At 55.9% G+C, this 27,323-nt stretch overlaps 1 protein-coding gene across 1 annotated transcript; it reads left to right on the forward strand.

Moving 5' to 3' along the window:
* The first annotated feature begins 509 nt into the window (after nucleotides 1-509).
* LOC119095869 (rhomboid-related protein 1) lies at nucleotides 510-25,576 on the forward strand. Its single transcript, XM_037218731.1, has 5 exons — nucleotides 510-971; nucleotides 6,789-6,906; nucleotides 22,272-22,453; nucleotides 23,770-23,989; nucleotides 24,477-25,576. The coding sequence occupies exons 2-5, from the start codon at nucleotides 6,790-6,792 to the stop codon at nucleotides 24,789-24,791; spliced, it is 834 nt and encodes a 277-aa protein (XP_037074626.1). The 5' UTR covers nucleotides 510-971; nucleotide 6,789; the 3' UTR covers nucleotides 24,792-25,576.
* The last annotated feature ends 1,747 nt before the right edge of the window (nucleotides 25,577-27,323 follow it).

Consider the following 27,323-nt stretch of genomic DNA (forward strand, 5'->3'; position numbering starts at 1 on the left):
AGGGCGCAGTTTCGCAGTGTTGCTGCACGCCACCAGCCCGGTTTGTAAAGAGGCGTGATGGAAGAGGTCAGGCGTCCCAACCCTTTTCTTCCTCTGCCTGATCTCCTTTCAGGGCAGGCCCTGAAGTGGCCTGAAACTGGAGCCGGCTCTCAGCGCGCCAGCGGGCGCGGCTCGAACTAGACTGGGCCGTCAGCAATCGGCCGACGCTGACAGCGCCGCACCGACCGTGCAGTCTACCCACCGGGACTGGTCCTTTCATGCCATGCCTTAGCGAAATCATCACGCTGCAAGAAGTCATGGATGCAGGAAAAAATTATCTTCCACGTCCTCCGCTGCCGTGCCCATATTCGTCGCCCACGCGCGGGGGGGAGGGGGCGGGGCGCCGGCAGTCAGCTGATGTGCCGATGTTTTAGCCGGTCGGCGGCGCCCGTCGGCGCGCTGCACGTGTTGCAGGGCGGGTCGGTGTGCCCGGTATAAAAGGCGCGGCCGGCCGGGGTGGGGCAGTCGGCCATTCAGCCTGGGGTGGGAGCGCTCGCGCCGGCCGTTCGCCGCCGACCCAGGGCCGGGTCAAGGGTCAGGTCAGAGGTCAAGGTCGGCGGAGCCCACCTCTGCAGACCAGCTGGTGATATGCGGACGGTCGCCGGTGACCTCTGGGGCGACTGGCGATCCTTATGATCACCATTGCCTCAGACGGTGTGCTGTTCACTGCAGAGGTGGGGGTGATCATCTGCTAGTGCCAGCGACCCGCGACAGGTACCAGTGACCTCTAGACCGCCGCGCGATCTTGGACAGCCCTTGGCTGGCTCTGGCTTTGGGCACGATGCCCGAAGGTCTCGGGACGGCGGCGCCGTTGCTAAGTGACCTTCTCGCGACCTTACGGCGTGCGTGAGCGAAGTGCTTGGCTGGGACGGGCGATTTCGAACGAACAGGAAACGACACGAAACCCAGCGCCCCCGTGAGCCTACGCTCAGGTATTATCGTCGATGCCGTCAGGTGCTGGCGGCGCTCTGCTTTCGCGTTGAGCAAATAAACTTAACTCCTGCTTAAGCAAGCCTTGCAGCCTAAGAATAGGAGCCACCTGTCGAGCAAAGCATTTCTCGTCTTGTCGTGTGCGAGATGTTTTGTTCCCTCTACTCGGAATACGTGCTTCCTGTCTGCTTTTCGCTACCAGTCTGGTGAGAGCTTTCCAAGATTAACATTTTTCCCTACTATCTTGACGCAACAGTCCCAACAGTAACCAGACAAGTGACGGCCGCTCTCAGAGGTTTGGCTGGCATTTTGTGACAGTCGCATAAACGCAGCTGTTGTCAGAACTTTGCTTCGGTTCCACTCATAGAGGATTTTTTTTGTGTGGACGAAGTACAAGAAGGGCAGACATTTTCATGTTTTAATAACCTAGGCAAGCATTGTGATCCGTTCTTGGCTACCCTTCCCTACTTTTTGGACACAGCTATCCCGGTAAATCATGGAGCGCACCGTCTGCTTTCAGACTCGGCGGAATCGAAGGTGTCATAAGCTCGCCCAACTTAACCGTGCGATTTCCGCTGAGAGCTTCCTGGGACGTGGAAATCTCCTCTCGCACTGACTAGTGTGGCGATATATTCACGGCAAAATTTTGTTATTGCTGTCAGAGGTCATCACCCTGCCATGACCTCAGCAGTGGCAGTGATTTCCACCGACAAAGCCTAGCATTTTCATGCGCTGCTTCAGGCGTTAGATCCCCGTGGCCTGCTTATCAGCTTGCGTGCGTCCTTTGGCTCAGCATTGGTCGAAGCCTTCACAAGCTTAACGACCCTGCTAGTGTTGCCGTCGGTCACGTGGGCCAGTGACCGGTGGACTAACCCCGATGACGACATGTAGCTGGAGCGATGGGGCACAGACGACAGCAGCTCCCATGCCATTGAACGCTGTTTGAGCTGTGTAGTATGCCATTAAACTGTCGTGTTCTATTTGATAACGTCAAGCTTAAAACATCAGCATTCGAAACGTCTTTTATCAGAGACGAGCGTAGGATTCCATAATGGGGAAAAGGGTACACGTGTTTCTAAAAGCTGAGTTCAACGCGTGACAGGCGCTGGCATTTGGTTGGGTGTCGTTTGCCGACATGGCATATTCACGCTATCTTGTTTTTTTTACGCACATACCTGCTATTCTGAACTCAATGTTTAATCACGCATATTTTAACGCATGCCATAAACCTATTACGGAGGGAGGGGCACGCACTTCCAAATATGGGGTACAGTAATTGTTTTTGTGCATGGGTATGCCCAAAAAGATCTTAACACCAACAAAATGTCCGTATTTAATAACTGGGATGGACGCTGCTTTGTGCGGACCATGATGCGCAGTGCTGCAAAGGGTAGCGTATAGCAGGACAGCCAATGGGAGCAAGCCCGCGGTTGGTGGAAACACAGGGGGGGGGGGGGGGGCACATGAGAAGCTGCCCCTTTTTGTCCCCCGCCCCCGAACAACACAGTAGCAAGTGTTGATTAAGTGCAGTCAGAGTGTCAGCTGCGTCTCAGATTCATTGAACCTGACATTAGCCTTGTCACGTTGCATGGGGTTAAAGGGACGGATTGTGTTTGCCTTCAAAACCCCTTGTAGGATTTTTCGTCATCGGAAGCGGTTTGACCCGAGGCCAACAGACCGCAGGGTAAAAGGACAGAACCAACTTACAATTGGATATCACTTGTATAATGCCACACTCGTCATGTTCAAAGCTTTACATTTTGCGTTCACCCAACAGCTGGATTCGCCGCTTTTTACACGGTCTGTCTTATCTTCCTTGTGGTCGGAGCTGTTCTTAAAATTGAACCAATCAGAGTGGAATCCAGGAACTGTCACAAGCATGAACAGCACCTGTTGGTCTTAACATTACCCAAACGGCGGCACATATCATCGCCAATCAGTTTTAGCTGACAGACGTGGACACTAAAAAAATAAGATCGAAAACATGCGATTGTATTTTAGGGCACGCAAGAAATTCTGCGAGCCTGTCTTGCCGATCTGACCTGTCCTGCCTAACCCGTGTGACACGGACCTGTCTGACGTCCTGAAAAACGGCTTCTCGCCCGTGTTTGATCCTCTTCCTGTCTCATTTAAGAACAGCGGAATGTTTGGCCCCATACAGAATGCTTAGTGTCCACGGCGACTCCGACCTCGGCCTGAGCTGTTTCAAAGGCCTGATCGAACGTAAGCTGACAGAAGATCCAGTTTTCGCGGGCGGTGGGGGGGGGGGGGACTGATGGGGATTACCCCCCCCCCCCCCCCAGCTAACATGATAAAATAGACCCTGTGGTGAACAACTCTTGCTCCACTTAATGGCGCTGATCGCCGCCAGGGTTTGTATGGTGAAGGCAATGTGCGGTGCTGGTGTGGTGTGCTAGGCTCTTACGTAATGTGGAGCGACCGTTGTGAGCGGAAAGCGGCCACACCTGACACCGGGGATACTTTTGAGCCTCACACGTGTACTCCATGCATATTTTCTTGTCTCCATCCTTGAAACATCTGAATAAGTACTGACCACGTATGCTGAAGAGGATGTCACGCAACGGCTTAATGCAAGACGCTGAAAAATATTCATGCTCGTAAGGCTTAACGGGCTTCCGATCTTCTAGTTCATGTTTTCTTCGTGACGATTGGAACTGCATAATCAACGACCGGAAACCGGTTTTCAGTTTTTCAGCGCGAGAAAAAGTGCGACGAAATTGGCGCACCTGGCGCACCTGGGGAGTGGCGCCATGTCCCGTGTCATGCAGGTGCATAACACGGCCTCACCCGGACATTACGTGCTGAGACGGAACTCGCATTCAGGAACGCAGTCACCTGCGGCCAAAATGGCCGACTGCGGAAGAAAGATGTGCAACAGCTGCTTTCCATGAGTTGTGCGAACGTTTTTCGTGATCTAGCCGTAGTCCCACCCACAACACTCTTGGATGAATGCGTTCTCCGTTTCGAAATGGTCCTGGCCGTCGCTAGGACGTAAAACCCCAATCATTATTGTTGTTGTTATTGAATGAATTCCATCCAGCCCGCATAGAGAGGTTGACCGGGTCCACCTGACCTGATCAAAGTGGTTCACTTCCTCCTCTCCATGGTCCAACCTCTCACTCCCAACCAAGGTATCCTGTCCTGAAATAGGGGCGGGGTCAACGCTTGCCGGGCAGCCCCAGTCCGCCGCCCCCTCCTACCCCGCGGCGCTTGACTGTGCTCGGACAGCCTGATCCGGGCCGTGACGTTGGTAGTGTGATCGGACGGCGGTCTACTGACGCTCTTCGCCGTTCTCCATTTCCGACCGTCGCTCAAGAGTGTGATGGGGTGAGGGTCTACTGACGCTCTTCACCGTTCGCCATCGCCGACCGTCGCTCGAGATCGTGATGGGGCGGCAGACTACTGACGTTCTCCTCCGTTCTCCATCGTCGACAGTCGCGCGGGAGTGTGGTGGGGCGGCGGTCCACTGACGTTCTGCTCCGTTCTCCCTCGCCGACCGTCGCGCCGCCAACCTCTCCCCGCCCTCGGCCCGTCCGCCGTGACCGTGCGTGCCTCAGAGTCGGCCGGCTCGCCTCTCGGGAAAGCCCGCCGGCTGATAACTCGATGCCACGTTATGGACGGGTGTGCCATGTGCATTCGAGGCATGTCTGACCGCAGTCTGCCACCGCGGCGTTGTGCACACTGCGCTGACGGCGATCATACACATTACGCGCAAATGATGCGTGCAGTTCTTCACGGAGCAGCGTGGTTTACCTTGACGATTCTTCGCGTCCCGCCCGCTACGCCAATTAACTGACGTGTTCTGTCATTTTCACTCCCGTCATTGTTCCTGCACGGCGCGTCAATTGCAAATGTTGCAATTCTGTACGTGTGCAATGCAAATGTATCAATCATCTTGCCATGCAATGGGACGCACAGGCCTCTATCGTCAGTGAAGTATTTGGAAGCATACGGCCTCTGGAAACGGGCTTTGTAGTTCGAACTGCATGAGGTTCTTGGTGGGTAGTATATCTAAGGGTTTGACTGAAAATATAAATGGTTGTTTTTATACGCTGTTGTGCTGTTACATGACATCACGTGAAAGCCTCACATTTATCGCTATAATAAAGGACTTGTCCCTTTAAAAACGGTGCAGGTGGACCATGCGGGCAATCGCTCTCAAGGTTCAAAACTTCGTGAGATATATTAGCCGATACGTGTAGCTGCAGTGAGCGGTGCAGGATCATGGATGTTCTCGCGTTTCGCTCTCGAGAATATGACCGGCCAATTTAAAATGTTTATCGTAATTTTGGTTGCAGAATACTGGCTAGCATGGAATATGACGAAATAATTGCATCATGCGCGTGTATCTTTAATGCATGATCGTTGGTGCATTTTGTCGCATATCTACCATTAAGGTGCGGGATGAAGGTGGAGAGTCGCATGTCAGTGACATCATTCACATCGTCAAGTATCATCATCACTCGAGGGGGCTGCCACCTTTTGAGGCCGCCATAGGGGTGCTCTGCAATGAAAATACGGGACTTTAAGTGGGATAACGCCACTCCTTCAGATGGGTTGCAGTAGAGGGCACAGTAGAGAGCGCGCCTGGGCCGCAACAGAGGGCACACACATTGGAGGGCGCATCTAGCTGTCGGCATGGGCGACGGTAGAAGGTGCAACTTTGCCATGCAATGCATGCAGAAGCAATCTGTTTGAATCAAATTTCAACTCAAAAAGAAATAACTGGACGGAATCGCAGATGGGACCGATTTATTCCACGTATGGTGGCAAGCATAAGGCTGCTGGCCAACGAGTCTGAGCGACCTGACGAATTCATCACATCGTGGCAGCGACCAGGCTTTTTCGTTGCTCGCGGCCGGCAGGGGCTTTCTGATGCGCCGAAGCCTAAGCCGCAAAGTTTCCGCAGCATTTGAGTGTTTCGATGGTGTGTTTCTAAAGAAGCAATGCCTTCTAAACTTCCATGCGATTTATAATAGAATGCGTTTGTCACACAATGCACCAAAGCAACACTGGCCGCTGATAGTTGAAGCGAACGTAAGTCTTGAAGACGAGAATGCGTCTTTTTATAGTGTTAGGGAAGGAGTAGATGGAAGAAAGCACAGAATTAGCCATTTTCGGTACAAGGATTCAACTAAAGATGAAACTTTGACGTAACTGCTTTTCAATCCGTGGCGAACGCGCACACTCTAGGTACACTCCTGCGCAGTTGAATTAATGACCTGGAAGTGGGCACTCCCTCCCTTTGATGCAAAACATCGGACGCTTGTTTGCCGAGGAGAATGTCAGAGGCATGCCTCTCCCCGGCTCGCCCTCAGCTGCCCCGTGCCGAGGCTACCGACGTGCTGAGCATGTCCGGCGGGACGGCTGCCGGCCGCTGGTGAAGCCGTCCTGGCACGGGGCAAACCGAGCCGCTGTATCTGCTGGGGCGGAACTGCGGCTGTGTGCCAGAGAATGCCGTCCCAGCCACCACTGGCATGTCCTGCACGAGCTGTTGCGCTTCTCCAGCGCGCCGCTGGCTGCCAGTGAAGGCCTTGTGGACTCGCAGCTGGCAGGACTATACAAGACCTTTGATTGGACGCAACATACCGACGTTGTTATGCCAAGCATGGGACGAGAGGGGGTGGAGAGGAAGGCGTCTCTTCGACGATGGGTAGCGCGCTGACTGATGACTGCGCCTCGTCATCATCGGATGACCTCGAGTCCTGCGTGTTCTGTGTCATCGGCCGTGTTCTGAACCCGCCGCGATCGTGCATGAGCGGACCACCGCCGCTAACCGCAGCGCCGCTTCGTCGCAGGATGGGCAAGCGGCGCGGCGACGTCTGCCTGCTGGAGGAGCGGGAGCGCAAGTACTACGCCGACCACTACCGGTGCTGGCCGCCCCCGCTCTTCATCGTGTCCGTCACCCTGCTGGAGGTCAGTTCAAGGCTGGTACCGCCGCCCAAACCGCAGTCACTTCAGATAGCTGAGAGCTCTTCTAATTAGCTCTCTTCAGAACACTTCTAGTACATGACTTCTGACACCTGGCCGCTGTATGTGAGCCACCAGTTAGCGCTGTTTTTTACAGCTGGAGGTCACGCTCAGCGTCGCTCGGGTTACCTGACACGCTGTACTCGATCTGAATCGCTGCACTCGACCTGACTCGGTGTGGGATCTGGGCGGAGTGAACCTCAACGTGGCACCCCTGTGGTTGTCGCCGTTCGGGCTTGCTGAGTAGGCAGATTGTTTTTTTTTCTGGTCTGGTCGAGCCTTTTTCTGCCGCCGCCGGGATTGGCACGGGGAGCCGTCATCAGTCTTCTGCTGTCGTGCTGGACGGCGGATACGCTGAGCTGTGGTCAGCCTTTTCCTTTCAGGGATGCACTGGAAATAATGTAAGCTGAGCAGGCTTGTGGAAGAAATACGCTAAATTCGCCGCGAATTCGCGATGACCAGGGCTGATAGTGAAGGCCGTTCAGCGCAGTGACGACGGGCTTAGGCAACGCGTGTGTTGTGATAACTAATGCCCACTTTGACGTACCTTGTGGACACCGATCCTAAGACATTTGACAACTGGACGCTTCGGCTTTGGCGTCTTATCAAGCAGCGGCGTGTATGGATGTCCTGCGTGCTTGCATGACGCGATGCTAAGGCCAGCGTACTTAAAGAGCGTACATGTCTCCCCCCCCCCCCACACACACAAAGTGAAGAGGCAAAGCCTTACCTACACCGCACTTGCTTCTGTGTAACGGCTTCCTGGTGCGATCGCGGTTAGAGTTGCGTTCGCGAAGTAACTCGCGCGGAGGGCTTCAACAGCTGTTCGTCGCGAGCGGTCCTGCCCGGCCCGGTCGTTTTCGCCAGGCGCTGAACTACGGAGCGTGGCCGTGAGACGTGATTGATGCGCCGTGATCGCCACATCATCAGACACGGCGCTAATTGGCCGCCGCTGACGGCCGAAGCGCGTCGGGCGCGTCACGTTTGCCGCAGTGCTGGCGGCTCGGATCCGGCAGGAGCGCGGCCGCCCTGCGCCGGTATCCGGGCAGGAGTCCTGCCGCCTGGCGCCGCTGTCCGGGCAGGAGTCCCGTCGCCTGGTGCCGGTGTCCGGGCAGGAGTCCCGTCGCCTTGCGCCGGCGTCCGGGCAGGAGTCCTGCCGCCTGGCGCCGGTGTCTGGGCAGGAGTCCCGTCGCCTTGCGCCGGTGTCCGGGCAGGAGTCCCGCCGCCTGGCGCCGGTGTCCGGGTAGGAGTCCTGCCGCCTGGCGCCGGTGTCCGGGCAGGAGTCCCGTCGCCTGGGGCCGGTGTCTGGGCGGCGGGCACGACGGGTCGGCGTAAGGTCGGATCTTTTGTGATTGGCTCAGAGGCGCATCTCGAGTGATGCACTCGGAAGATAGGGCGGCAGGATTGGACTCATCGGGCGCCTGGACGTGCTGTCGTCTGACTGCATGTTCACCCCTCCGGTGCGTGGGATTGCAGACATGATATCTGCTATCAGGAGTGTACGCAGGGTTTCACAATGGAAGAGGGGCACAACTTAACAATTTTTTTTCCTGAAAACAGAGCTTAGCGCGCCGCGTGATTTCCCGGATATCGTTAAGAAAAAAAAAACGTTGCGTGCTCTCTGATTGTGATTTTTACGTGTCTGGCTAGGATCTGACCTATCAACAATCACATGCATATAAGTAAGTACATGCCATAACTTTGGAAAACGAGGTGCACGTACCCCCGGTAGTTGCTATGTGCGTACGCCTCTGTCTACGGTACTGATGAAAGACCATGATGTACTTCATTGCCCATTTTTATCCACCCGTCGCTATTGTTCTCGATGCAAGAAACGCTTTTGAACAAATGCTCCAGCACGCTCATGCAGCAAAGTCACACTTTTACACCGATAAGCCATCGGGCTGTTCTCTGAAGCGGAGACGCAGGCGAGATAACACGACAAGCGCGACGAACACGTCTGCCTGCCGTCTGCCCTGCGCTCGGCGTGAGGCGGTGACATGCCGTGAGCGGGCTCACTGGCGGCCCGCCGGCGCCGCTAATCCTGCGAGCACGCGGACGGCGACGGCTGCACGGCAGCGGAGGCGCCAGACCCGGCCGAAGTCCGCCGGAGCTGACGGCCTGCCGTGCCGGCTGCCGTAGCGGCCCCGACAGGCTCCTGGCCACTCCTGACGACTCCCGCGGGCTCCCGTAGGCTCCCGTAGCAGCCCTGCCATGCTCCTGGCCGCTTCTGACGACTCCCGTAGGCTCCCGTAGGCTCCCGTAGAGCACCCTGTGCTGCTTCCCACATCTGTTCTGAAGCGGTGGCCTTGAGCCACTGACGGACTCGTCCTGCGCATCTTTGTGCGTTGCCTCCTGAAGGCTTATATTGCGGTACATCAAGGGCAGCGATTGTTCTCTCCGGAGTCTGTGCAGATATGACGCGGCAACCGATCGTGTACAGGCGAGCCGCTTGCTGCTGCCTGCTTCGGGTGCATCACGTGGTACCAGTCGTCTTTTCTGACGCCTGCTATACCAGCTGGACTTGCAGGCTTACCAACTAAGTGGTTATGAAGCCCGCGGGAGGCCATCTGCGTGCGCGTCAGCTGATCTTGTAAACTAGACTACTATATGCGCTTTGGTTGTGGGCTTCACGACTCGGTGCCTTGCTCGTAGCTCCAGGCCTGATGCAGTTGTACACAACAAATACTGTATGCAAGACGGCTTCGTACACAGGCATGCGGTGACAATTGCGCATGCATGTATCCCATGCACCGCAATTATGTACAACTGGAGATAATGCATTGTAAAGTAGCTATATACGAGGGCTTGCTGGTCGTAGTCTGAGCGGCCTTTAGAGGGCTGCCGGCCAGATGAACAAAGCCCTGTTAGTGTGAACACCTTACTACACGATGCACAGCAGGCAGCGTTGCGCGGATGCTGTTCACCGGGGTGAAGCGACACAGCTGGAGTTGATGGAGAGTGAGTCCACCGCGCCTGTGGGTCGTGGCGCGTGCCTTCTTTCCTCGACGTGCAGCACTGCTGGGAGAGAAGAATTGAGGAGTGAGCCCGGCGCACCTGTGGGTCGGCTCGTGGCGCGTGCCTTTCCTCAACGGACGGAACCCCTGGGAGGGAAGAATGAATGAGTGAGCCCGGTGACCTGTGAGTCGGCTCGTGTCTTATGCCTTCTTTCCTCGACGGACAGCACCCCTGGGAGGGAAGAATTGAGGAGTGAGCCGGGCGCACCTGTGGGTGGGCTCGTGTATTATGCCTTCTTTCCTTGACGGACAGCACTCCCATCAAGGGGGCTCACGGATTACACCGTCTTAGGCACGTGCCGAGTGAATGCGGTGTGCAGCATGTGCACGTGACAGCCGGCCACGTGCACCGTGCAATTTGTATGAGTGGTGTGTGGCGGCCGTACATCGCCAGGAGCTGGCGGGAAAACTTGTCTTGCCGGAGAAGGAGCGTACTGGGCTGCCAGCTGGGTGGCGCGACAATCCCTCTGACAAGTGGATTCTGCCGGTGTCTAAGAGGAGCTCAGCTATCTAGCGTGGTGGGTGGTTCTCCATCATTCATTCGTTAATCTGAGGACAAACGGGCGAGGACCCACGAACAAGCTGGAAACGTTCTGTAGGTTTCGTTCTCACAGGGCCCCGGAGTATGCGGCCGGGTAGGCGTTTGTTCGTAAAATGCCTCATGTTTTGCGTCTTTCAGCGCAGCGTTTGTGAGCTGTGTCTATGTCGCCTGCCCCTCCATTTTTGGGGGTCTTTCCCTCGGGTCCGCCCAGCTCCCATCCCCACCTCTGCCGGATGCAGGCAGAGCGCCTGGTCTGCAGACCTGACCTGACTGTGATGCCGCAGCGCGTGCGGAATAGACCTTGGTACAGGTTACAGTAGACACGCTGGCAAAAACGGGTGGGCACTCAGAGTAAAGCTGCGAGTGACGTTTGCAAGTATGGCGAATGGTGAGGGCTCCAGAGGCAGAAGGTGTCCGCGGCCATGACCGCTCAGGCGGTGATAAGGTCATGTGGCCCGCATGACCCTTGCGGCCTCTCAGACGCAGCCTGGTGTGACAGCTATGCGGGCTCCAAGCCCGACGTGTCAGTAATTCGGCCTTGCTCGTTCCCCACACGGAGACCAGGCCACTTTTGTCTGCGATGCCCGCGGGAGGCGTGATGGCCGAGTGGTTAGCACAATTAGCTCCCACGTGGGGGTTTCCGGCTTCGAACCGCGGTTTCCCCATGCGTCCTAAGCGCTAACGTGGCCTCTGAAGTCTCCGACGCTCCATGACATAGCGCGGGAACACGTAGGCCGTCTTTCCTTCAAAAAGGAATACAGAAAAAGAGGGCTTACTTCTCGTAAAGTTGGAGCCCACCAGCTGCGAGCCCCAATAAATAGCCGACCTATTCGAACAGGTTCTGCCGCAACGCTGAATGTGAAAGACGCTCTGGTCCTGCGAGTGTTCCAAGCGGACCACTTGTAATGACGTTCCGCACGCAGTGTTTTGGGCTCGGAGGTCGGGCCTCCACATGGGGTGTGCCGCCGCGTCTCGGGCGGCGCCCTCAGCCTCGCCCTCGTGTGGGCGCGCGGAGGCCCATCAGACCGGCCAGTGAATGCACGGCAGTGTGCACCCCGTGCATAGGTTAGGCGGTGACTCACAAACGGCAGTGCAGTGGGAACCTCGCATCGCTGGGATGAGTCAGGCTAGGAGCGATTTAAACTGAGTCAGGCTGTGCACCGGGCTTTTGCGATCCCCTGGACCGTATTCACGGGAGCGTTCATTCCCTGCGGTTACGACTGGATTCGAAGGCAAAGACGGGACGAACGTGTCATGCAGTTCTTACTCAATATTACGGCACTATCCGTATTCCCATGGGTGGCGACTGGGTTTGATTAAGGTGTTACGTCGTGCGCTGAATCGAGTCGCGTGGCGTGAAGTATCATGTCTTTAAAGGCGTGCGTTTTCCGTAGTTTGGAGACGCTGATGCTAGATATTTCAATAGTTTTTACGTCATCTACATATGTCAGTTCACAACTGTGTCAAATGGTCGACATTGTTAGCATGGGGTTGACTTAACGGAAAAGCTATACGGAAAGCTAGGATGGGGAACATTTTAAGCAAAGTGTCCTTGCTGCTCTCTCGACTATGATGTGTCACATGCGGCACCAAACGGAGGGTACTTAATTTCAGTTCAAATAAGGCCACTGTCGACGCGGAATGCACGCCTGACCCTGGTCCCGACGGTTTTTAACTTAACTATGCCCATGAGAGCCACAGCTGGTAAATGGATGCCGCATCCATACAAGGCATAGGTCTCTTTCAACAATTTTAAGCAGTTGAAAATATAACGAATCTTTCTTTCAATGTACCTCTACGCAGTATCGTGCTTTTCGTCCAGTACTTTCTATCAATGACGTACGTTACTGTTCGGACCGTCAACAGTCCTACCTCACAACAGCGTCACTCCTTTCAGGCATGCTGATCACACCTCACTGGGACGTTATGGTTAGGATTTATATATATATATATATATATATATATATATATATATGTGTGTGTATATATATACATATACATATATTCATATACATATACATATATACAAATGCATATATGCTTATACATATATACATACATCTTTTCTCTTTCTTTGCATTTTTACAGAGTTTTAAGCGTGCACCCCAGATCAATTCGATTAGGTGCATATTTCCTCTCTGCGTTTGTACATATTTTTTGTGATAGGACATCGATAAAAGCTATCGAACCCAAAGGTGAAACGGGAACGTACATTTGGCGTGATGGTGATGCATATGGTGATGGTGATGCATATATATGCATTGTGCACATATATATATATATATATATATATATATATATATATATATATATATATATATTACACAAATCTATATTAGGGTTTAACATAAAGCTTAGGTGTTCATGCGCATCTAACTCTGACCACTGCGTGGAAACTCTGCTGCCCAGGAAGCAGCGCGCAGCCCTGTCTGCCATGGCGTCCTGTCTGAGGCCTGTGTTGTAGGAGGATCAGGGGGCGGGGGGAGGGGGGAGGGGATGATGTCGGGTCCGCTGAGAAGGGCGGTGTGCAGTTCTGACCGTTCCCTCCCCTCCCCTCCCCTCATCTTCAGGACCCGACGCCCCCGGAATCGAACGGTATTCTCCGTCGAACAATGGACCGCGGCGGGCTTTGATGCCGACACTGGTGTGTCTCGACCGTCCCCGACCCCTGCTGCCGCTGCAGCCCCGGAGCCAGGCCCCCACCCGGCCCCGGAGAGCGCCCGCGGTCGCCACGGCTCCGAGGTGACCGCGGACGTCGCTCCGCAACTTCACGTTCAGTGACGCTGTTATGTGACGCGCGTTCAGTGACGCGGGCACAATGCTAATGTGATCAGCGGGTCAGAGTTGGTCGGACCTTTACAGGAGCAGCATTGGATCCACAGGGTGGATCAGCCGAGCTGGTGGTTCTGAAGTGGGTTAGCCCGTACCCCGGGTTAGACAGCGATGCCTCGGGCGGCTCCTGGAGCCGTCAGAGAACAATAAGCCGACGACGATAGTTAGTCACCGACCCGCTGCCGTCCGAGCGCAGCGTAACTGGGTGCATGAGCACTAGAGACTTTCACTTCGGCACTGTAGCATTACGTGTGAATCAGGATTACATGATATGGGAACACATATCAACGAACAGTGTTCCCACTCATGCTAAGAGAGATGAGAATTCGACAACGCCAGCAAATCACCGGCCAGCAATGCCGATGGCTCCTTTATTCCGGCGATTTAAATAACGTTAACGTTGTCGTGCTTCAAATGTGCCACGCCTGCATATTTTGCAGGCAATCAGTTGGCTCGCCGCGTGGCACGTTGAGACGCTGGTGACCTCGGTAATCGGCGCGTCTGCGCCACAATCGCTTCTTACGACTGAACGGTTGTTACCGTTCCGTCGCGAGCGCGGCCGTGTTCCGGCCGGCTGTCTGGCGACTTTCTCTCCGCAGACGGCACCGCCCTGAGCCGTGGCTTGCAGCTCGACCCCTGACCCCGGTTCGCGGGTCGGCAGGGGCCGCTCGTGCCCGCGCCGGGCCCGTGCGGCCTCGTTACGGGGATTTATCACGTGGCAGGCTGGCTTTCGTCACGGACCAGGTCAGGGCTGCGGCCACCCGGCTCGCACCGTCGGAGGGGGGGGGGGGGGGAAGGAGCTGAAGCTGGAGCTGGGTGCGATCGGGAGGGCTTCGACCGGTAACAAGCCAAAACGAAATGATGTCAAGCTGTCTTACTTTATTACCGGCGCACAACACAAGGCTTTTCTTCTTTTGAGGTAGAGGTAGTTGCGCCAGAATGTTGGGGAACGATGCTCTGGGCTGTGAAGCAGCGGCCTCGGCCTCTCGGTACCGTGGTCTGTATGCCATGCGAAGCTATCACAGCGGGAGGTGTCTGTATGCCATACCAAACTATGACGGTGAGAGACGTGGCAATCAGATGGCGACGTTATTCGGCCGACAAAAAATGACGCGCTTCCGTTTCTTTCTTGGTCTCCTTGCAAGTTTGCAATGTCATTCACCCAAAGTGTGTATGGACCCCCCCCCCCCCCAATGGAAATTTGAAGTCCCGAACACGCGTTTGACCTGGCTTCGTAGGCAAAAGCCAGGTCAAATGCATGCACGAATGTATACAATTTGTACGAATGTATTGAACCATATCATACATAGTCCGCCTGAATTTGCGTACCGCATCCCGCTCGTTGCCGTTTACAGAGAAGAGCAGGGGTGTAGTTTCCTGTTCAGTTTGGGTGGGATAGGGGGGGGGGGGGGCTCCATGTCCCAATTTGGGCTTGAGCCTCCCCCTAAACTCTAAGAAAAATGGGCCAAATTCGTGGAGAAACCCGTCGGCCTTATGTGGTACGTTTAGTTATTTTTCACTGCTTAACCCCCAACCCATTTTATAAACTACGCTCGTGGAGGGGCCGTGCCGCGTAATGCTGCAGCACGTCCTCCTGTCTGGCGAAAGGGTGCAGGCAAAAGTACTTGTTGCAGTGGACGGCGCAACTTGGGTGGTGGTATCAGGTTGCCCGTGTTGAGCTGTGTTTTACAGGGATCCTGAACCAAAAGTCAGTCGCGGAAACCATTGGGAAAAAATTGCTAGCATTTTTTTTTTGTATCTGCCGAGGCGTGCAAGCTACCGGAATCAAGGCCAGCACTCGGTCGTCAGGCGGCGCGGCTCCATCCTGGGCCTGTGACGTCACTGGGGCGGTGGCCAGACGGTGAGGTGGGCCAACTTCCTGCCGCTCCACCCAGCTGATGTCTAGCGCTGGGAGAGGGGGGGGGGGGACGGGAGTCAGACCTAATATTTGGGTGGTGGGTTCACAGGTGCACAGCGCGCGGGGATGGAGAGAGAGTGCGTGCTTGGACTGCTGGGACTTATGATGTCTGTTTGGCTCGTAGAGTGGCGTGTTGGCGTGCCGTCAGCTGATTTTTGCTCGGCGCGTTTACTGTTTTGGCGTCTGTTGTGATGTGAAACAACTCCACGAGTTTACCACCAAATAAATCAATGACCGCATGGGTTGGCTTGTGGACATAAGCGCTGAGTTCTAAATCAATCTTTCTTTTCAATTAAGTGCTGCTTGGGAATCCAAGTTTCCGAGCCATCCATTTAAAATTTCTGGACAGTCGGGCAATTCTTAATCCAAAGCGCAGCCTTTTAGCCGGAGCAAATTCCGAACGCCTAAAACACTGCCACTTTTGCGCTTTGTCCTCGGTTGCAAACCCGCCCGCTAAAAGACTGCCATCACGCAGTCAGTGCGAGGTGGTGCCCGTTTTCCGTCGCACTGGTCCCGTGTTGAAGCGAAAACTTGTTGAAGCGTTACAACGCCGCGAGATTACTCTTATGAGAGAAAAGGATACGGCTGGTAAGAGGAGAGCGTTCCACCGCGTCCTCCATCACCCCAACTACGCGGACTACCATAACCATCGTCTCTCGTGGAGCTCTCTGAACACCTTGGCATTTTTTCTCGTGTAAGCGCTCTTTTCTGTGCCTTGTGTTTACATTATTCAGCCTCTTCAGAGGCGGTTTGGCTTTCTATGCGTCTCAGTTTCTTCGCTGTATTGGTTTTGTCTTTCCATGGCACGCGCAGTTGAATTTTGTTTCGAATTTTACTTCCGATGCAAATCTTACAAATTGCAAATGGCAACCTGCACAAGCATATCTTTACAATGGAGTGCCGCCCTGCGTCGCCGTCTCTGGGATACGCAGATTCCATCTCCATCTCCGTAGCAATCTCCGAAACACGGAGGCTCCATCTCCATCTCCGTCGGCATCTCTGAGAGACAGAAACTCCATCTCCATCTCCGTAGCCGTCTCTGAGATAGGTAGACTCCATCTCCATCTCCGTCGCTGTCTCATGACGGGGCGGCTCCCACGGTCGCCGCCCCGAGAGGCTGGGAGCGGCGGGAGCCGCCGGAGCCGGGCTCCCACAGCTGCAGCAGCTCGTGTCGGCGGGGCCGGGCCTACCGAGAAACGACACAGCGCGTCACGGAGGCTGCTCCCGCCGGCAGAGGCGGCGCCAGGATATCGGCAGGGGCGGACATGGACAGCAATGCTGGAGCGGGTTTGGGGTGCGGGAGAGACGGCGGGTTTGGGGTGCGGGGGGGGGGGACCAGAAGCGCAATCAGTCATCGGGCTGGAAGATATGCCAGCAATGGCCACGCAGCGGTCTTGGAGCCGCCCCTGCAGACACCGGCGCCAGCGGCTTGCTGGCTTTCAGCAGCTTGGCGCCAGTGTCCCAGTTTTCACAGCGCGTGGGAGTGCGAGACTAATGGGTTCGCTCGTGCCCGCGGCGTGGAACCGACAAATTGAGAGGGCGCGGGAGGAGGATGCACCCGCCGGCTTCAGCGCTGGCCAGCTGGAGACGTGGTCGGGGCCACCGTGGCGCGAGACTGGTGTGATGTAGAATGGAGAGTGGTCTGGAATGTCGCAAGCTCCTCTTTGAAGTCGAAATGAAGGGTGTGGCTTTGCCATTTTAAGAGACGGAACGTTTCTCCAACGAAATTTTTCGAAAGCTTGTTAATGACGATCGGTAATGAAGCAAGGTAGGGCGATAGGCGTGGGATCGATCATTTCTGTGGTGTGTATTTTACACAAGGTCTACAACAAAATCACCGTGCTTTATGCAATTCATGTATGCTTGTAAAGTACATTTTAATACATTTTTTGCGCTTTACTGTGTCAAAGCGGATGTTTTTCATCATGGGTATGATTGTTTTGGTGACCAAAATGACCGCTGAATGCAATCCGCTTATGGCCAGTGCCAGGCTGAACGGGTTAAAGGATCTTAATACTTTCGTGCTCAAAAGGTGCACCAAGCGCTACTTAACACTGTAAATATGTGATTACACGCTGAATCACATCGCATATGCAACTGCCAATATGTTCCATGCGTCCGTAGCCCTCGGTCGTTTAGAAGTTAATTTATGAGGCGGCAGTGAAACACCCACACGCTCGGATGGGCAAGAACATGCCAGTATTTTGGTTCCTTGCCACGGAACACCACCCCTCAGCTTCCACGCATCTATCTTTAATCCATGATGCTTGACAACTCTATTCCAAGCCTCAGCTCCGCACCATTCCCCACGTGACTCCTGAGCGATTGACAGCCAGCTCGGCACCGGAAATAGTTTTCCATTGGCAAATTACCTTAAGCTGCTACCTATAACGTCACAAGTGCCACGTCACATGCAAGAAGCTGTACTCCTAAGGATAGCAACTGTTGTAGCGAACTTATCTTTGACGTCGCAAGTTGCAACTCGGGGACGGGGTTTTGCAATGGGGAGCGCGGGCCTTGGCCGACCCGAGCTGGACGTGACCCCGACCTGGCTGTGACCCCAAGCCGGACGTGACCCCGACCTGGACGTGATCTTGACCTGGACGTGATCCCAAGCTGGATGTGACTCCAAACTGGGCGTGACCGCGACCTGGACATGATCCCGACCTGGACGTGACCCTAAGCTGGACGTGACCCCGACCTGAACATGATCCCCACCTGGACGTAACCCTAAGCGGGACGTGACCCCGACCTGGACGTACTCACGACCTGGACGTGCTCCCGAGCTGGACGTGACCCCGAGCTGGACGTGATCCGGAACTGGACGTGACCCTGAGCTGGACGTGACCCCGAGCTGGACGTGACCCCGAGCTGGACGTGCCCCGAGCTGCGGGCCGGTCTGGGCTGTTGTTATTGAGGGCGGTCGTGTTTGGCTGCGTCGCCGCGTCCCCGGCCGTCGGTCGCCATTGTTCGCCAAACATTGTTCAGCTGTTTTCAATGCGATCCCATCTGCATAACTGTGTTGTGATTTGAGCGTGTCAGCGCCGCTAGCGCGGTGCCGCCCCTGGCCGCCGCTCGGCCCTTCAGGGCGCGTCCCAGAGCGAAGAGCGTGGGCGCTGCCGCTGCAGCTTCGGCTCCCACGCCCCGATGAGCGGCAACTTAAGCGTGTTTGAGTTGTGGCTCGACCAAGCTCTCCGGGGTGAAGAATGCGGATCAGATGTTTTTGTCTGTTCGTGTTCACCCGCCGCTTCCTGTTTCAGAAATATCTCGTCTGCTTTATGTACGTGCCTTGTTTTCGGTTTTCGATTTCACGTCTGGGCTGCCGCCAAATCCCAGTCTAATTTGGAGGCAACGGTTGTATCGGGTGACCGGGTGGCGGCCATGGCCACACCACCCCGCCACCTCCCTCAGCGCCGGTGCGCACCGGCGGCGCTGGGGGCCGCCGCTGAGTGAGACGCCCTCCCGGCAGCGCTGTCCGGTGGCGCGCTCCGGCCGCCGCGCTCACCGCAGCCGCCGCCGTCGGTGACGCCGCCGACCGCCCCAGTTGTTGCATTGTGTTCGGTCAACAAAAGGTGCCGGCGCCGCCACGTGGGCGGGCGCGCCCAAAAAACTGCGCGCCCCAAATTGGCGCGCCGTCCGGCATGAGGCGGCGGGGTTATGAGGCGGCCGCCCCGGCTCCGGTTACCCATGCATTCTAATGCCCCCCGATGACGGGTGGTGTAGGCGACTGGGCATGTGACGTCACAGATGCATGACGTCACATGTGGTGTGACGTCAGTAGCGGCTGGATGCCGCGCCCAGCCAGTTGGCTGCTCATAGTGCACGACGCTGGCCAGGACAAACTGATATGCAATACCTGTTGGCTATACTGGTGACGCTAGTGTAAGGTGTGACACCGAAATTCTGCGAACGCCAACACAACGCAGCGCATCACAACAACACAACACGCTTTCTCAGGAGGGTAACGTCGTAGTCACCTCAACCGTCGCCATCTCCAAGCCTGCTCCGTGACGATATTAGACAATGCACGCGGATCTGCCGGTGGTGACTGAGGTGTTGCAAAAGTCACGGCTGACTCCTGGCAGGAGATGGGCTCTCTCCTTAATTTTTGCCTCAGTTTGTCACGCAAAAGGATTTGGTAAGAACAATTAAATGTGGCCCAAGGCCTTCCACCCCGTTTGCCATCTCACCAAGCCGTCTATCGAGGGCGTTCCGTGCCGCCCAGCTTAGCAATGCTGGCCTGGCCCTACTGTGGCCAGCGAACGCGTCGGAGAGTCGTGACTCGAGCGGGCCGACTCTGGCCTTCGGTCAGGGAGCCTTGGAGACGCTCCAGCCGTTTGCGGTGCGCCCAATTTAAGACGAAAATGATTGGCTATCGAATGGACTCGAAGCATCCACTTCGCCTCTGCGAACAGGCTGACGCTGGCGGCATGGCGGAAAACCCGGCGCTTATGCCCCGAGCTGGGAACGGGCTTGACCGCACTAGCAGCGTATCAGTTTGTAATGCTTTGTGAGGGCCCTGGCCCGCCCATGGGTGATTTCCCCCTCCCCAAGCTGGTTTTGGCCCACAATTTTCTATTTTCAGACATCTCACAAAACCGGGGAAAATTCAGCATCACGCAAAGCCACCTTTCTTTGGGATTATTTGATGGCCACGGCTATGACGCTCCCAATGTATAGGACCGCTTTCCAAATGTCTTTTGTCCGATCCTTTTGAATGGATATCCATATCTGTGCTCAGACCCCACTCAAGGCAGTGACGGCTACGTGAGCACTGACGCCGCCATCCGGCCGCGAAATTTCAGATCAACGGCGGAATTTGGCGTCGAACGCTCAACGCGCTGCAGTGCTCGGCACAGGTCGTCCCGCCCTCTGACGTCACCTGACCTGTAGCGCGACCCGTGCCGCCGAACGCAGGCCGTTCCATCCAGTGGCAAACAGAGAGCGCATAAACGACTCGGAGCCACCTCGCCACGTGCTGGTGGATCGGAAGGCACATGCCGTAGCCAAACGAGCTATCGAAACGACATTGCAGCCATTAATTACACATGCTAATAATGGCCGCACAAATTAGGCATGCAACGGTAATGTTGTTTCCAGTCTCCATGTGCCCCTAGGACATGCACTATTTTTGGCTCGGTTTACTCGTCATTTGTTCTCATGCAACAGAAACACCCCTGTTGAACCTATTGTGACTTCAAAAGCCCGCTCCACAAAGCAGTCTGAGGACTACAAAAAAGCATGGGCTTTAAAGGCACGCGCCAAACATAGCAGTCTAAACTGGCACCACAGTGGATCGTAACAGCCAAATCAATAGCAGTGCACTGGTCACGCGAACAAAGCTTTGGACTGCTCACTGACCGAGCTGTCTGCTATCCGCAGCACTCGTCAGAAGTCTGCCTCTCCAAGGGAGAAGGGCGTTTGTTGTATGAAATGTTTTGGGGCCTGTTTCTTAACACCCGTCGCTGCGGCTCAAGAAATGAAGAATGTCATCCTGGAAGCAAAGGTCACCGTTATCCAGTTATCCAGATATCCAGTTATCCAGTTTCCAGTTGTAGGATGGAACTTCTTTGTTCGTTGCAAATATTTGCGATGTCTTGGGGGAGGGGGGGGGGGGAGGATCGATATGCCTACTACGTGACTAATTCGATTTAGTCAAAATATGTCAACCGGTTTTCTTCTTTGGTGTGGCAAAGATGAAGACCCAGTTGGTCCAACCTTAATTATCTGTCTAACCGGCCGGTCCATTCTCAACTATCACACCTCTTCGCCATGAAAGTCACTGCAATTATGCTATGCCATATTACGCGCGACAGCTGTATACTATCTTCACCCGCCGGCGTGAACAAACATCGAGGCATTGGGACCTCGGAGTGGCGGGGAGAGGCAGTCATCAGTTTGGCAATTACCAGAATGGCAGTCATCGGTTTCAGAGTCCGTCTCCAGCGATGGGTCGTCCTCAAGAACTAACGGCATCAGCCCAACTAGAACCTTTGGGGTGTGGACGCGGTTGGTGACACATACTGCCCCCACCAGAGTGTAGAACAAAGTGCGAAGCCCTCCAGAGCGAATACATTTCTGACCAAAACAACAGACATCCTGGAATTTTGACCGCGGTGACCTTACTTACCATCACGCTATACCGCGTTGGTCTTAAGTTAAGTTGCGTCTATGCATCACGTCGCAGCTTGCAAAAGCTGATGCTGAAGAAAGAAAACACCATCATCAGTCCTGCGTTTTGAGTACAGACTTAAGCAATGAACTATGCTTTTTTATTCATCCATGAACCGAATTCATCGGTAATACATGCAACCGGGGGGCGTAGCAAAGCAATGAATGCTCAATGCTACATATTAAAACAGAACGATCCCAGTGATTCTAAAATTAACATGGGGGTCAATTGACGCTGTAGTGAAAAGCTTACCGCAAATTTGAACGTGCTTCCGATTACTTTTGGGACACGAAGACACAATTTAATGTTGGATTGAATTAAGAAAGACCGTAAGCTCCTGGTTTGGGCATTTTGGGCTTAGAGAGTTTATGTTGACAGCAACCAACCTTCAATACACCAGAAGGTACCACACACACATTATTCATAAAACATCGGCTACATTCTCTGACTTCATATTTATTTCTTCTATTTCCGGCTATGAAGTACCGCATAATGTAGCCTTTTTGTATGCAGATGGTACGTGCACCCCACAGGCACTGACAATTTGAACATGAAAATGGATCATGAACAAAACACAGAACATGAGGTTAACTTTTAGGCTGTGTATAAAAATTATCAGCAATGTTAAGCTTGTTCATTTCCCTTCAACTTCAAGAGGTACAAGCTGTTTCATCTTAAGCAATACCCCGTTTGTCTGCCGTGAGATGAATGTGGTAAAGAGCATCCATGACCTGTGTGTTTTTTGCGAGCTTTATCATGGATGTTATGTAGTCGGTTACTAATCTGTGCCTCAGCGAACCAATGTGTCTGAGTCGATTTTGTCCGTTGCAGCTCGGCTTCTTCATCTACTACACGGCGGCCGGTGGTGCCACGAGCGCCACGACCCCGCGCTTGACCCCAGCCACCCCCTTGACCTCGATGGGGGTGGTGCCGCTCGACTCGGTGCTGCTGTACCGGCCCGATCGCCGCTGGCAGCTGTGGAGGTTCGTCACGTACATGGTGCTGCACGCAAGGTGAGCCCTCACCTCACGGCCACGTCAGGCGGGCCGCACTGGCGCTCCGTCGGCTTCTGGCCGGTCACAACCGCCGCGCGCAGCCTTTGGCCGTGCGCTGCGCAGAGCCCCGGGCGTTGCGCAGAGTTACGGGCGTTTCGCAGAGCTACGGACGTTGCGGGCGCGCATCCTTCAGAGATCCAGTACGGATCCTCTCGCCTCCAAATCTTAGATAACTGTGTTAAGCGCCATTGATCAAAAAGTATTTCCAAAGCTCCCGATCACTTAGTTCTTCATCGTAATCTAAACGGCCCTGGTTGCTTTATAGCTAAATCTCACGGCACCATAATCACTCCTACACGGCATTACGTCATCCTCGCATGCACTGCGGATGCTGATGATGCCCCAGCCCTTGAGAGTAGTCCAGTTGTTGATGGGCATACACCCCGCCCCCCCCCCCCCGCCCCCTCCAAAGCCAGTATGCAGCGTGTGGGGGGAGGGGAATAGGCAGCATGGCGCCGGGTCTGTGGGTGGGCGTACGTGTTTCAGACCGTACCCTTAGGATTAGGCCAGACGAGCACTGGCAGCAGGCGCTTAAGGACCGGCCGGTTAGTAAGGCTCACTCTCGTCAATGGTGGAACAGGCCAACGCTGTTATCATTCGTTCGGCCTCACCGGGGTCGAAGCGGGTTGTAGCAGCCTGGAGGCCCTTTCGCTTTATCTTTGTCACACGCCGGAGTGGGGGACGCCGAACTGTCTCAGAGACTGGGTAGGTACAGAGGCGGTGCGCTTGCTGAGAGCGGGCACAGCGTGCTCAGAGGGCGGGCGGTGTCCGGCAAGGCGTACTCGGAGGGCGGGCAGTGTACGGCATAGCGTGCTCAGAGGGCGGGCGGTGTCCGGTATAACGTGCTCAGAGGGCGGGCGGTGTCCGGCATGACGCAACCTAAAAGCGAGCAGTGTCAGGAGCGTGGTTAGTGCCATGCTGGCCGAGTGCGGGTGTGGATAGTGAAAGACCGTCCGCGCGTGGAGGGCGGCTGGTGGCGGACCTCTGTCACCTCCATGACGGCGCGCGGCGTCCTAGCGGGCGAAACGGCCGCCGCCTCCCTGCAGCCGAACGTAGGCGCGTCGGCGATTGAAAGGCACTGGGTTTAATGTTTGAGGCGACTCCGTTGGGCGTGGGCTGTTGAGTGCCAATGACGGCTGGCTCACGCTGACGTGCTCACCGCTGTGCTGTCTGGTGTATCGCCTGTTCTCTCCGCAGGCGCGCGACACTCCCTACCCCCATGCGCAGCTGGGAACGGTGGAGCGCTGGAATCTGGCATTTCGCCCTGTCCGCAGCTGGTGGCACCTGATCTTCAACCTCCTGGTGCAGCTGGTGGTGGGCCTGCCGCTGGAGATGGTGCACGGCTCGGCCCGCGTCCTCACCGTCTACCTGGCCGGTGTCCTGGCGGGCAGTCTCGGAACTTCTGTCTGTGACACCAGCCGCCAGGTGTACCTAGTAGGCGCCTCCGGCGGTGTCTACGCGCTCCTCACTGCACACATCGCGAATGTTCTGCTGGTAAGACGATGCAAGAAACTACCGAATTTGCGCCTCTTGATGCCACAGGAGCTGCTGGGAGTTTTGGGGAGGGGGGGGGGGGGGTTAATGGATGGGATGAGTTTCCTCCGAATCACATGTGAATAATTTTCACGTATGTCCCGGCGTGAAAACGTCCGTCGAAGCTCGTTTTCCACCGAAGCCTTCATTCCGTCTTAGTGTGAAGTGCGACGTTAGCGTTCCTGCATGGTGTGTATTCACACCAGGAGGGCGGAAGCTGTAACCGTACTTTAGCCATTGTCGCCTCATGCAAGGCCTGCATGACAGGTGGGCCGCATATCCGTTTATTTGTTTATTTAGGATATACGGATTTCACAGGCAAAAGCCCAGTTGCGGAAACAGTCCAGTTTGTCCATAGTCCATATCCTTGAGGACAAAGGTTAAGGCGCCTCAGTGGTGCGCCCTTTAGCCTGGCTGCATTTGTTAACCTTGATTCTGTTCTTTTCAGAATTACAACCACATGGAGTTCGGCATCATGCGCCTGATAATCGTGTTGCTAATCGCGGGCTGCGACGTCGGATTCGCTGTGTACCACCGCTATGCCACGGTCGTGCCATCCGTGGATCCGGCCGTAAGCTATGCTGCGCATCTGGCCGGCGCGGTGGCGGGCCTGTCGCTCGGCGTGGTCGTCCTCAGAAACTTCGCACAGAAGCTGCACGAGCAGCTGATGTGGTGGGTGGCGCTGGGGGTGTACCTCGCCTGCACCCTGTTCGCTGTCCTCTTCAACGTCCTTCCGACGACAGAGCACGGAGGGTACGTGTGAAGAGCGCCTTACGTGTGAAGAGCGCCTTCTGAATGATATAACTGTGGATGGTGGAGGCTGCCCGGACGGCAGCCTTTCGCCAGCCCCAGGAAGAAGCCGAAATAAATTTGCGGTCGTGGAGAAAATGCAATGAACAGTGTAGGTGCGATGGAACCTGTGTGATCTGGTAGCATTGTGACAGCCGTGGGTACGGAGCGGAGTGCTGATGATCTGGGGGCGTGGTGGGTGAGTTCTTCTCACCCGCACTAGATGTGATATTGCTGGGTATTCGGGACAGAATCTCGGGACACGGGGTTTGGAGCGTCGTTGCATTTAAGACTGATATTCCGGGCGCGTTTTGCGCGCGGGTCGCGCCGTGATGTTGCGCAGGTAGTTGTAGACACGCCTCTTGCGCCGCCGGGCTGGCGCATTTTCTCGCGTTTGGGATGGGCAGGCTGCTATTGCGTGGATAACTGTTCTTTGTCCGTCGATAGATGCAAATTTCCAGAAATGCTGCGTTGCGGTCTTTGTCGTGCGATATTTGTTGGCAAACGTGGAATGGGTTTCAGCCGTTTGTTCCTTTTCCCGATCAAATACCTTACTTGATGCTCACCCGTTAGAAGTGCGGGAGTCGTCGTAGCGTTGCCCGTGCATTTGTGTATACCAAAGATAATACTGCCAGTGGAGTCAGCGGCGGTACGCCCTGCCACACTAACCGAGGCACCGGCCCGGCCCGGCCCGGCCCAGCCCAGCTCGGCTCGGCCCGGCCCGGCTCGGCTCGGCTCGGCTCGGCTCGGCTCGGCTCGGCTCGGCTCGGCTCGGCTCGGCTCGGCTCGGCTCGGCTCGGCTCGGCTCGGCTCGGCTCGGCTCGGCTCGGCTCGGCTCGGCTCGGCTCGGCTCGGCTCGGCTCGGCTTGGCTCGGCTTGGCTCGGCTCGGCTCGGCTCAGCCCACGCTTCTCGGCCGGAGGAGAGGAGTCATGCGCAGGCTCGAGGGCCCGCCGATCCGGCTGCGCGTGGGAAGGGTCAGGGAGGGGGGGGGGACCGGGACGAGGACCCGGCGCAATGAGCCCTGTAAAAGTGCCGAGAGGTTTCGTCAAAACGGCGCGCACATGTTTGAGGCTGCGTCAGACAACTCGTCGGGTCGGCCGGTCTGGTCAGACACACCTGTCGCTACATGACGCCGAGTCTGGCCAATCACGTGGCGATGTCATCGAACGTGGCCAATCGGGTGGCTTGAATCAGAAGCTCAAGCCACCAGGCGTCGACGGTGTCCGAATCCACCAATCATGTGCCACGTCGCCAGTCAACCCACGTGACAACTCTCATCACGAGCGATGTCGCCCGGTGACCCGCCTTCCTCAGTTGAGAAGCTGGATAGCTGGGCCCAGTGCCATCGCGGGGCAGGGCTATCCTCTGTCAAACTTTGAGCTTGCTCTGCTAGCCAGCGCTCCGAAACGAAAAGCCACGCTGCAGCCTGTTCACGTGCTCAGTACGTAATGTGTCCATTCCGTTTAGTTGCATTTCAGCAGTAACGAGTTCCTCTGTGTTAGCAAAGGGTGGAGAGAGCAGAGTGGAGAGAGCGAGGAGTGGAGACAGCAGAGCCCACCACAACACCCGCGTCCCAAACAGGATCCGAACCGGATCCGAACCGAACCTCAGCCGTATCGTGGATCTGAACCGAATCGACGTTGCGTCGTATATTCCCGTGCCCGCGCTCTGTGGACGGGCCCGCAATGCAGAATTGGGTGGTCTGATCAAGCACCGGTCTGCGTGGTCTGCCGCGGGTCACGAACTGTTACATGACCCATCGTAGCCCACTACGTGACACGCTTTGGTATGTTATGATCTGTCACAACCCGTCGTGAACTGTCTCGGAGGTGTCGCGCGGTCAGTGCCGATCTGTCGCGTCATGTCGCCCGCTCTGTCGTGCTCCGTCACAGCCTGTCACGTGACGTGTGACGTGTGGCCGCCGGTCATGTGCGGGGTCAAGCCCGGGGTCGGGCCCGTGGTGGGGTGGCCGCTCCAGCAGCGCGGCTCGGCCACTCGCCGCACCCCGCCGTCTGGGAGTGTTTCTAGTCATAGAATACAGCGTGTTTGTACAGCAGCGTGTTCACCGGCGGGCGAAGACGGAGGAGGCGGGTGGTGCGCACTGACAGCCCCTGGCCCACACGCGTACGCCACAAGCATCTACCATTACACATGTGCGTCATCAATTCCGAGTATATCAAGCACACCCAGTGGGCGTCCGCAAGAATGCAAACAAAATGGTCTCGTCTCCACAAGCTGGTCCTGCTGCACGCGGTGTCCCCGTGAACACTGCACAACCAGAGCGGCGGCCCTCGCCTCCGAGCACCGGGAGCGGCAGGTGTCCCATGTCCTGGTCCACACCATTGGCGGTCTCGCCTCGCGTTCGGCGTCCTTCCCGGCGTGGTCCCCGTCAGCCCCCCTCGCCGCCCGCTGAGTGAGTCCTACCCCGCGCCGGCCGCCGCCCCAGGGGCCTGTTCGGTCACGACCCTGCCGCCGCCGACCCTCAGCCCATGGACGCGGAGGGAC

The sequence above is a fragment of the Pollicipes pollicipes genome, unplaced genomic scaffold (assembly GCF_011947565.3).
Source record: "Pollicipes pollicipes isolate AB1234 unplaced genomic scaffold, Ppol_2.1 Scaffold_4219;HRSCAF=4965_pilon_pilon_pilon, whole genome shotgun sequence".
NCBI classification, from domain to species: Eukaryota; Metazoa; Arthropoda; class Thecostraca; order Pollicipedomorpha; family Pollicipedidae; genus Pollicipes; species Pollicipes pollicipes.

Coding starts and splice junctions, on each gene's coding strand:
- LOC119095869 (XM_037218731.1), top strand. CDS start 6,790: ATGGGCAAGCGGCGCGGCGACGTCTGCCTGCTGGAGGAGCGGGAGCGC. Junction 22,454..23,769: donor TACATGGTGCTGCACGCAAG/GTGAGCCCTCAC, acceptor CCCTGTCCGCAG/CTGGTGGCACCTGATCTTCA. Junction 23,990..24,476: donor ACATCGCGAATGTTCTGCTG/GTAAGACGATGC, acceptor TGTTCTTTTCAG/AATTACAACCACATGGAGTT.